At 42.2% G+C, this 11,317-nt stretch overlaps 1 protein-coding gene across 1 annotated transcript; it reads left to right on the top strand.

Annotated features, from left to right (window-relative positions):
- The first annotated feature begins 264 nt into the window (after positions 1–264).
- Positions 265–4,917, top strand: SLC25A4 (solute carrier family 25 member 4). Its single transcript, XM_033160160.1, has 4 exons — positions 265–386; positions 1,958–2,444; positions 3,688–3,828; positions 4,416–4,917. The coding sequence occupies exons 1-4, from the start codon at positions 276–278 to the stop codon at positions 4,571–4,573; spliced, it is 897 nt and encodes a 298-aa protein (XP_033016051.1). The 5' UTR covers positions 265–275; the 3' UTR covers positions 4,574–4,917.
- The last annotated feature ends 6,400 nt before the right edge of the window (positions 4,918–11,317 follow it).

The raw sequence follows: 11,317 nt of genomic DNA, 5'->3' as shown, positions 1-11,317 counted from the left end.
GCCCCGGTGCCCTCGCCTCACGGGGGGTCCCAGCCAATGTGCGCGCGGAACAGCCCCCTGCCGGCCCCCTCCGCCTATCGCGAGACCCAGGGGGGAGCTATAAATAGTTGAAAAGGGGTAAGGGTCCGTCCATTTGGAACGCGGGTGCTTTAGGTTGGGGGGGCGCAGCTGGGTGGGGAGGTGCCTGTTGCCAGCTCCTTCATTACCCCAAAAAAGGGGGGAGAAAAAAGAGAGAGGAGGGGGCGATTGGTGTGTCGCTCTAACTTGCGTCCATCATGTCTGACCAAGCTCTCAGTTTCCTTAAGGACTTCTTGGCTGGTGGGATTGCTGCTGCCATTTCCAAAACGGCAGTAGCACCTATTGAAAGAGTGAAACTGCTGCTACAGGTAAGGAGGTTGGGTTTCTAAATTGGTGTGTTTGTGCATGCACAAAATAAGCTGCCCAAAAAGTCAACCCGCACCTGTTCCTGAAAAGGTTGCATCGTTCTGTGGACCTAAAAGTAAATGGCAGGGACATTCTTTCCAGGTTGACAAGGGCAACAAGTTGTCTAGCAATTTTTTTGGGCTTGGAAATTCATATGCCCTTTGTTAGGAGTAGTGGTGATTTGGTGATGGTGATGCCTTAAGTTTCCTGCCCTCAAGAGCTGTTGCTCCGCTGTATCTCTAAGGAAAGGATCTTCCTGTGACTCAGGAGTGGAGCAGGAATTCTACTGTCAGATGGGCTCGAGCTTGAAGTGACTAAATATGGAAACTCCACTTGTGCAGTTCTGATTACACAAGACCAGCGCAGCTCTTTTTTCCTTGGCTCTGTTTATAGCACAGATCTGCAAGTGTGCTGAGCATTGGGGGAAATGCCTTGAAATCTTGGGTGTTTTATTCTTTTCAGTGTGTGTGTGCACGTATATGGCAGATGTCCATTAAGTCCAATGACTTGTAAAAAAAAAAAACCCACTAAAAAACTATTGTGAAAGGAACGGTGTTTTGTACCATATATGTATCAGGGAAGCTTCCTTGTGTGGTGTTTTGCCAGTGTGGTGTAGTGGTTAAGAGCGGTAGACTCGTAATCTGGGGAACCGGGTTCGTGTCTCCACTCCTCCACATGCAGCTGCTGGGTGACCTTGGGCTAGTCACACTTCTTTGAAGTCTCTCAGCCCCACTCACCTCACAGAGTGTTTGTTGTGGGGGAGGAAGGGAAAGGAGAATGTTAGTCGCTTTGAGACTCCTTCGGGTAGTGAAAAGCGGGATATCAAATCCAAACTCTTCTTCTTCTTCTTCCTTCATTTGAACCAATCTGGGAGGAAAGTGCTATTTGCTACTAGGATCAGTGGCTTGATAGCTAACTGGAGGTCAATTGAAGGACATGAGCTCTTGGGAGGGCCATATAAATGGAAGAATGACTTCTTGCATATGTAGCCAGTCTCCCTTTAATACTGCATATGCTACCTAATCACCATGGTTTTTAAAAAAGAAAGTGTGTGCATAACAGAGAAAAACAAGCTAGTCCATAGCCTATCAAATGTGTGTGTGTGGGATTAATTGTTTGATTGGAAGGAGGAGCAACTACAATTCTTCCACTTTTCATTTCTAATGGTCAAGTAAGGTATTATAGTTATACATTATGTGCAGCTGTTATGCCCTTGTGTTGTAGCAAGCGATGCTAATCTCAAGCGGATGGCCAACTTTGGCATCAAACAGTAATCAAAGATAAAGCTGCAGGTGCAAAGATAGGCCAAACTGTGGGAGGCAGTGAAAGATAGGCGTGTCTGGCATGTTCTGGTCCATGGGGTCACGAAGAGTCGGACACGACTGAACAACAACAGCAAAGATAGGAATGGCTATTTCTTCCAATTGAGAGGTTGTGTATAATGTGCCACAATGATTTTCCTTCCTTCCTTCCTTCCTTCCCACCTCCCTCTCTCCATCTCTCTTTCTTCCCATCCCTTTTCTTCCTTTAACAGGTCCAGCATGCCAGCCAACAGATCACAGTTGATAAGCAGTACAAGGGGATCATGGACTGTGTAGCACGGATCCCCAAGGAGCAGGGCATCATTTCCTTCTGGAGAGGCAACTTGGCCAATGTCATCCGGTACTTCCCCACCCAGGCCCTCAACTTTGCCTTCAAGGACAAGTACAAGCAGATCTTCCTTGGGGGTGTGGACAGGCACAAGCAGTTCTGGCGTTACTTTGCCGGCAACTTGGCCTCTGGGGGTGCTGCAGGAGCAACTTCTCTCTGCTTCGTTTACCCGCTGGATTTTGCCAGGACCAGGCTAGCTGCTGATGTGGGCAAAGGGGCGAACGAGAGGCAGTTCAGTGGGCTGGGCAACTGTATTGCCAAAATCTACAAATCTGATGGCCTGAAGGGTCTCTACCAGGGATTCAATGTTTCAGTCCAGGGCATCATCATCTACAGAGCAGCGTATTTTGGCGTCTATGATACAGCTAAGGGTAAGAAAGGGAAGCCACTTAATGCTAGCAGAGTAGCAAAACACAGCCTAGATTCTGTGAGTTATAGCATTTTGCCTGAATGTAGAATATGAGATATTTAAACATGCTCCCAAAATAGGGTTCTTCTTGATTCAGTATGTTGGTAAATATTTCTACTTAAGACAGGTTTGGAGTGTGCTTCATCTTTCTCCCTTCTCTTAGAAAGAAAGAAAACAGAACAGTTCTTTAATGTCCACCTCCTCATCCAAGTATTTTCAAAGATTTATAATGGGTATAATTTGTCTTATATATAGTTATGAGCTAACTTCATAGGGCCATGCACTGATTAGTAAGATTATTTTAATTGCCAGCATAGGAAATCAGGCAGCCCTTCCCATGCCCCATTACTCAGATACCCTATCCTACCCTTGTTGTGACTCATCATACAAGCTTCTTGGTCTCCTTCAACAAAGCACCTCTTAATATTTGCCCAACTGGCCAAGAGTTCAATACATTTGGATATTCTAGACATGAAGCTAAATATTCCCACCTAGTAAAAAAAATACCTTTCTTTAGGTTCCCACTCAGTTGTTGAGCTCTGGCAGTAGAAGCAATTCCCTAAAAGTGCAATTGTAGTGTAATAGTTCGAGTGCTGGATTTGAACTGTGAATATGTGCACTTAAATTCCTGAAGTATACCGAGTGAGACTTTGGTAGTGGCCTAATTTCATGGGGCTGTTTGGATAAAGTGAGATAGCCCCATGTTTGCCGCCTGAGCTTATTGGAGGAAGGCTAGGATGCTAATTGAGTGGACTACTCAGCGTCAACGTATATCTGAGGGTGGCTTAACTGTTTGGTTGACAACCCCAAACTTTCCTGTAACTAAGGATTGTATGAATGCACTTGCTATCTGGTAAAGGTATACATTCTAGGCACTGAAAACACAACAGCATCTGTGTATATGTACGTCTTCCCAAAGTAGCATGCAAAATGACTTGCCTTGGAATTCTGCTGCAGCTGCTGATGTCTAGAATAATAGAATCTTAGAGTTGGAAGGGACCCAAGGGTCATCTAGTCCAACCCCCTGCAATGCAGGAATCTCTTATCATGTGACTTGGATTGATTGGGTGTAAAACAAAACTTAACTGGCACGATTGGTCTTGCTTGAGGTAGAATTGATAAAGTGGTACTGATAACACCCTCCCCCCACCCCTCTCTCTTCCTCCTCCTTCTCCTGTCTTTGGGTAATCTACTTCCAATGGTAGGTATGCTGCCTGATCCAAAGAATGTACACATCATAGTAAGCTGGATGATAGCACAGAGCGTTACTGCAGTAGCTGGGCTGGTGTCTTACCCCTTTGACACTGTCCGACGTAGGATGATGATGCAGTCTGGCAGGAAAGGAGGTAAGAAAATAACCCTACATTTTTGTAATGTTGCCAGAAAAAAATGCCTCCATGTTAAATTCTCAAGGGAAGGTAGAAGCCTTAAAAACCAAGTATTTTTCCTTCTTAAGAGGTCAGATTGAAACAGAGACACAGGTGCAATTGGCCATAATAATAATTATTATTGACGCGGTTTCCTTGAGCAATGCCATTTGATTTTATATTACAGCTTTTCTGTTTGGTGTATGTTTACATTTTGTAGTAAAGTGCATTAACAGTACAGTGCTATTTCTGTTCTGCAGTCTTTGGGCAAGTTATATTTATCTATATTTGTCCTGTTTTATATTACTGAGTTTTAGTATGCGTGTATACAAATCAAAGGGAGGAAGGTTCTTTCACTCCCAGAATGTGGTGACACATCTGAATGTGGTTTCTTTGTGGTGCTGCTGGTGAAATTATAGTTTCATTGTCCTCCTTCTGAAGCAAGTGAAGAGCAGAGAACTGCATTCCAGGTCTTGGGAAGGGTGGGGAATTAAGGCAGTATTGCGATGGTCTTTTTCTCCAGGTAATGTAAATATGTTTTACCTGTCCATGTTTGTCTTCCACAGCTGATATTATGTACAAAGGCACAATTGACTGCTGGAAGAAGATAGCTAAAGATGAAGGGGGCAAGGCTTTCTTCAAAGGCGCCTGGTCCAATGTGTTGAGAGGCATGGGCGGTGCTTTTGTATTGGTCTTGTATGATGAGATCAAGAAATACGTCTAAGACTCAAATGGCTTGATTCAAATGAAAGTTCTCTTTTGTGAGGTACCTACATGTGGTTTAACGGGCAACAAAATATTTCCTAGGGAAACAGAGATGGCTTTTGTGGGTTAAATCCAATTCAGAGACCAGGTTGCAGCATTGTAAGATAGATCAATGGTTTGTTCATTAGATCACAGCCAAACTCTTTTGTATGGAGAAACTAAAGAGGCACCTGTATATATAAATATATTTGACAAAGATCCATTAATATATTCCTATATTTAAGTGCATTTCCTGAAGGCGGCTAGTTACACAGTATTCAGATAACTAGAAATGTGAATTCAATAAATACTATTTAAATCAAAGCTCTGCCAATTTTCTTTTCCTGCATGGCACATACTTAATAAAGGTAGCTTCCAAGACTGTGGAAAACATGGGTAGGTTGCCTTGCACCTGTGCCACCCACAAAACTACAACCATGCGAATGGTTCTGACCTGTGTATGTCAAACACTGCCAAAAATGTGTCATGGGGAGTACAGTCATATAGGGTTGAAGCCCAAGTCCTTTAAGTAAACAAACTACAGAAAGTGAAGCATAATTTAAATGGATTTCTGTGTGTAATTTCTCTGGATTAAAATCAGACAATCACTTTTTTGTGGTTTAAAATTGTGTAACATGAATTAAGCAAGTTTTATCTCTTGTGCTTAATCATTGGTGTAATTGCTAAAGAAGATAGCATATGTACATTTTAAAAAATGTTTTAGTTTTAGCTTCTGTCCTCCCTTGGCACTTGCAGGGAGTTTGTGGATGAAGATTAAGTGTGGGCAGGTGTTGTCATACCTGTATAGCTAGAACGGACCTGTTCTCACAAGAAAACCAGACAGGCTCAAATGAGGGCAGACAGGAATATGAGAATCCCAGTAGGTACTTTTTATGAAGCTGCAAAAAAAAATCAACAATTCTAAGAAGAAGGTATAGGGAGAAGAGAGGGAGTGCATATAAGAACAAGATAGACATCAAGTAAATAAAAATATTTTTGAAACAAAGTGCATGAAAACCATAATAGGCAGCTGTAGGCTTATCTGAAATTTAATATATGAAGAGCAAGAAAATGGGGAAAGTGAGGAAGAAAACTTTTTTTAAAAAAACAACACCCTGATCTTAAATGCCCCGATCAAATAATTACTGGAAAGCAAAGGAAAATAACTTTCTTTTAAAAAGAGACTTGCAGGATAATTCTATACATGCCTTGTCTGAACTAAGTCCCACTGAATTTAGTGGATTCATTCAACAGTTACTAGCCTAAAGCACTTGTGATATCCTTCTTATTCAGATTAGACACATAGAAACCAATGACAAATGATCTTAGGTCAGTTATGAATAGGGCAGTTCACTGTCTCCTATCCTATAATCTGCATGTACACACACACACGTGAGAGTATGTGTTGAGGTAATGGGTTACTGCAATAACACACCCAAAATGGCACGTAGCCCGCTAGAGGGTTGGGTCAAAGGTGAATGTGGCCCTTCGGCAAAATGCAAGCTAGAAACTCCCCCCAACCACTATTACACATGCTATAATGAACCAACCCAGATAAACACTGCAATTCCATTTATTTCTGCCCTAAGAACAAAATCGTATTGTGTTTTTAATGTACGTATTTGTTGAACATGTGGCAACATACTATCATCAAATAGAACGGGCCATTTATTATACTGTACTTGCCTACTATGACACATGTGACAATCTAGCAATCTCGTTGAAAAAGTCTTCCAATGCTTAAGAGGAATCTTGCCTGTGCCCTGTAAGGTCATTGGCACCGTTGTCAAATGTTGTTTTTATTTTGCTTTGTAATTATAGGAAGCAGAAGCAGCATCTTGTAGCTGATGGAAAATTAATCAGTAATAGACTATTTTTAACTCCTGCCACAATGGATTATAGATTAGCACTTTGTGGTCTGCAGTTCTGGTTCAAATTGCTTAGCATAAATGTCTTGGGATCTGTTTCTTGTCATTCCCTCTATGCCTGCGATTCAGGCTAGAAACTTGATGATTATATAGCAAGAGGAACTCCATCCATACACAAGAATCTCAGCAGGCTTGTCCAAGCCCCAAGGTATATCAAAGTCTCCTAGCAAACACCATAACCTTAGTTTTCTGGCAGTTCACCACCAATTGTTCTCTCCTGCAGTATGCCGAAAATTCCCTCATCAATCTTTTGAGGCCAATTTTAGTTCGTGAAAGGAGAACCGCATCATCCGCGTACAGGAGCACTGAAATTGGTTTTTCAGCCAATTTGGGGGCATGGAACTCCGGGGCTGTTAGGCAGTTGATCATGTCATTGATGTATAAATTAAATAGGGCCGGGGCTAAAATGCAGCCTTGTTTGACCCCTTTGGTGGCTGTAATAGGGCCGATGAGTTGCCCATTAAGTGATGTTCTTACATAAAGCTTGGTATCTTTGTAAAGGCAATTTATCAATCCCAATAGTCTTTTATCAATGCTAGTTGCATTCAGTTTGGCCCAAAGTCTGACTCGTGAAATTGAGTCGAAGGCCGCCCTCAGGTCTATGAAGGCCGCGTATAGCACCCCACGTGGTTTTTTGACATATTTATCGATGAGGTGTGATAATACAAAGCAGTGGTCTATTGTCGTTCTGCCCTGTCTAAACCCGGCTTGCTCCTCTGCCAGAACTGCCTCGGATTCCACCCAGTTAATTAATTTAATGTAAAGGTGCTTGGCATATAATTTGCTGGGTATAGGGAGGAGACTGATGGGTCTATAGCTTGCCGGGTCTGACGTGGGTCCTTTCTTATAGATTGGGATGATTATCGCCTCTGCCCAGCAGTCAGGGATTATGCCTGTAGAGTCGATGTAGGAGAACATTCTTGCCAATAGGGGGGCCCACCAGCCTATATTTGCCTTCAGGAGGGTATATCAAAGTGCAAAAAAAAAACAAAAAACAAAACAAAAAAAAACTCTTTTTTAAAAAAGACACCCCTTTATTTTTTTACAAAAATGTTAAACACAACTGTTTATACATGCAGCACGTGCCTAATTCACCCACATCTTCTGCGATTAAAAATGGTACCAGGGCTTACACAATGCTCTTCCAAAGGCCATTTTGGCCAAATTTGATGTGAGATGGAAGATGCTGGAGCAGAGGGAGCTTAGAGGAAGAAAACAGAAGAGCCTGCCAATGGCCCATCTGGTCCAGCATCCTGTTTGCACAGAGGCCACTTGATGCCCATGGGAAGCCAAAAAGCAGGATCTGAGCACAGCACCAATCTCCCCACTTGTGATTCCCAGCATTCAGGAGCATACTGCATCCAACAGTGGAGGCAGAACGGAGCCCTTTTAGCTAGTACCGTATTTCACTGCATAATGGTTGCCACTGCATAACAGCCCCTTTTTGGTCCCTAAAATCTGTCCCAAAGCATTCACCGCATGATAGTCGCAGGGCATTCTCAGCACGCATTCTCTGTACTAGCCCAACCCATGCCTTCAGAGTTCCCATCACCCCACCCCACCCCGAGCAGCTTCAAAGGTTCCCGCAATACACAAAGTGGAGCTTTACCTATTATAAATATGTTTTGTGTTTATAAGCAGTTAAGCTAGGATATTTTTGGTAGTCCTGACTAACGGTTCTTGGTTCCATACCAAATGACAGCTGGGAAGAGATCTCTAAAAAGACATGGCATGAGACAATCTTGAAGCAGCATTGTATCATGAATTGGACAACCCAGTTGGGGTTGGTTTTGCTCCTACCCTTGTTTGCTCTGCTGCCAGACAGAGGCCTCTGAAGGCTGCCAACTTGCAGGTGCTGGGGTAAGAGGGAGTGTTTCCTGTTCAGAGAAAGTCTTAAAATCACAAAGGCAGGCTGCTAATCATGCATCCAAACAACAGCAAAACAGTCCTATTGCCATTTGGCAATGTGTAAGTTACCAGAGCAGTGTGCTTCCTGTAGTAAATGCAGTAATTGCATTTGCTACATGGAGATTAGCTTGGAACTGAGGCAGTAAAATCTCATATTTACGAAAGGGCTGCTACAGCTGTTGTTTGTTTCCTACACAGGCAAAAGTATCAAGAAATCCTTTTTTGGAAATGGAAGAACATGCCAACCATCCACCTCCATTTCAACCCTCAGCTGCCTTCTTCACAAATTATTAGAGGTTTTCCACTGTCACTGTACGCCACAGACATTATATGTGCTTGAAAGCAAAAAATGACACCTCACAGTAGCCAACAACTCTAGGCATAATTCAGAAAGTTCTTGTACAGCATAGAGAACTGTCATTCAAGTAAAAAAAATAAATAAATCAAATTTCCCTGTGCCTTTTTTGCTGTCTTGACATTTGAGTATTTTATCTGAGTAAGATTTCTAGGTTGAGTCCACTAAATCTCTTGAAATGTCATCATCCTCAATCCTTGGCCTCTTTGATGCATTTTCCAGGATCATAATCATCAAGATGTTTGTTAATTCTGAGCCGATACACCGATTGAAGGCAGGCCTAATAGCATTCTGCTAAATTAAGTGCCTCCAGAGCCCTCATAATAGCAATGTACAGAACACTTTAGCCTAAAACAAGAAAGGAGCAAATTATGATGCACTATTATGCTGATGCACAGCTTTCAGCTGTCCTAGTTTCTGGCAATCCTTTCCTGATTTCAAATTAGAAAGGCTCTCTGCTAATTAGGAGCTGTGGACATTATTAGAAGGGAGAAGGAGATTTCAAATATGCAGCCCAGCATTGAAAATTTCTGAATGAAAGTGAGCCTTCAGTTTTCCAAGTCACTGTGGCCCAGGCCTTACCTTGGTAGGAAAAATGTGGATACTGTTCTCATTTTCACACAGATTTATTATTTGGCTCAGGGCTGGCCCAATACATTTTGGCACCGGAGTCAGACCCTAAAATGGAGCCACCCCTCCATCCTTGCCTGTGAAGAAGGGGGTCAAGAAGATCTGCATCAGGAATGAGGGTGGTGGGGAAAAAGCAAGATTGACATCAAGATCTGCTTCCCTGGTGGCGGTTGCTTCACCTCATCTCATGGACCCAATTGTCAAAGTTAAGCACTTATGAGAACCATTCAGCAAGAACAAGACACATTTGAGATGGGCCTTAAACACGCTTAACTATGGCCAGCTGCTAAATTGTGTCATTAATAAAAAATTGTACAAGACACTAGTAGTTACAGATGGATGCAAACAGAGTTTTGCAAAGCTGATGTATGTAAAGCTAGAATTTTGAAGTCGTAGTGACTGCATTACCATCAGATGGTAGGTAGGTGATGCTGTCTTTCTGTGCTTCCTTTAAAAACAAAACCTTACAATAAGAAAACTAGTAGGCTACAGTACTAGCAACTGAAGGTTGGGATTCTACTACATGTCTAAATCTAACACAAGGCCTATTTTAGAATGAACATATCTATCTATCCATTTAGCCTTTAAATCCTGCAGCTTAAAGTTGAAAAAATAATCTAGCTAAAAGCAGTATTGCGTGCTCGTTTTGTTGCAAAGCCTGCCAGCGAATGGTCTGAAAATGAGAATGACACGGTTACAACTTTTGAAGCTAGTTTGACCCTTAATGAGAAGCTGTCAAGGAACCACATTAAGCTGCTTGGAGCTCTTTAGAAGAAGAGTGGGGGTAGAACTGTAAAACATACACATACATATGGGTCATATTACAAAACAGGTAGGCATTGCTTTCTCTGAGCAAACCGATATCAGCCTTTATCCCTGCAAATGTTTATCACTACTATTGTTCCTTCCAAAAAGGAGACAATGTTCTTGGGTGTCTTACCAGAAGCAGAAATATAATTATCTTGCTTCCAGCTAAAGTTACAGACAAAGCACTTTAGATTGCAAATACATCAAACAGGCAATTATTTCTAACCCTCTTCATGGAAACTGCTGATGCCCTTAATTAGCAGAAGATACTAACCAGAACTTCAGGGAAAATGTCTATACTGTACTTTACTGGTACTGCAGAAATGAACAGCAAACAAGAAGCCCATGAAGTGATGGGAGAATGTCAAGACTACACTCTTGGATGCTGAGCAAGTAAATGCCATCTCATATATTATGTGAGACATGTAAACAGAACTTGATTTGTGGGCAAAAGGAGCAGAACACAGACAACAGTTTCTGCCTCCAAGCTTCAAGCTAACAGAACAGAAAGCACCCAGCATACATAGAACAATACACCTTTAAGAACATAGAAAGCTGCCTTATACCAGGACTTTGGGGCCCTCTCGTTACTACTCAATACATGAGACTCTCTCATCTTAGCAGATGCTTGACATAATCAGCAGCATAGGATTATTACAACTATGCCCTGCAAGTGGCCTTTCCCAATAAGTATCTGACAGTATGGCAAACTAGCTAGCTATTCCGTGAAATCCAGCAAGGAGGTATTTGTGAAAATGAACATGTGCTGTATCTCTGTACACTAACCTAAGTTACCTCTGTATCCTTGATTAAACCTTTCCTGTTTATATGTCAAATCATGTTTAACTCTTCTGTGAAGCTCCAAAATTTGCATACTATAGTATGCAACTATAGTTTCTCGGGGGGGGGGGGGCTCTCCATGCACTGAATTATGTACATTAAGTGTTTTCTGCACACACATAAATAAGTTGTGTATAACTGACACAGCTTTATTTATACTACACTCAAGAGCTGAGATATGCTATGGTTCTCTGTAGCACACACAGTAGGCCTGCAACTTACAGTACATGGGGTTTATGTTCCGGGTATCGCAACT

The sequence above is a fragment of the Lacerta agilis genome, chromosome 9, assembly GCF_009819535.1.
Source record: "Lacerta agilis isolate rLacAgi1 chromosome 9, rLacAgi1.pri, whole genome shotgun sequence".
NCBI classification, from domain to species: Eukaryota; Metazoa; Chordata; class Lepidosauria; order Squamata; family Lacertidae; genus Lacerta; species Lacerta agilis.
This window is presented reverse-complemented; position numbering and strand designations above follow the sequence as displayed.

Excerpts from the sequence above, each read along its gene's own strand:
- SLC25A4 (XM_033160160.1), top strand. The coding sequence starts at position 276 with ATGTCTGACCAAGCTCTCAGTTTCCTTAAGGACTTCTTGGCTGGTGGG. Across the intron at positions 2,445-3,687 it reads CGTCTATGATACAGCTAAGG|GTATGCTGCCTGATCCAAAG; the intron begins GTAAGAAAGGGA and ends TTCCAATGGTAG. Across the intron at positions 3,829-4,415 it reads GCAGTCTGGCAGGAAAGGAG|CTGATATTATGTACAAAGGC; the intron begins GTAAGAAAATAA and ends TGTCTTCCACAG.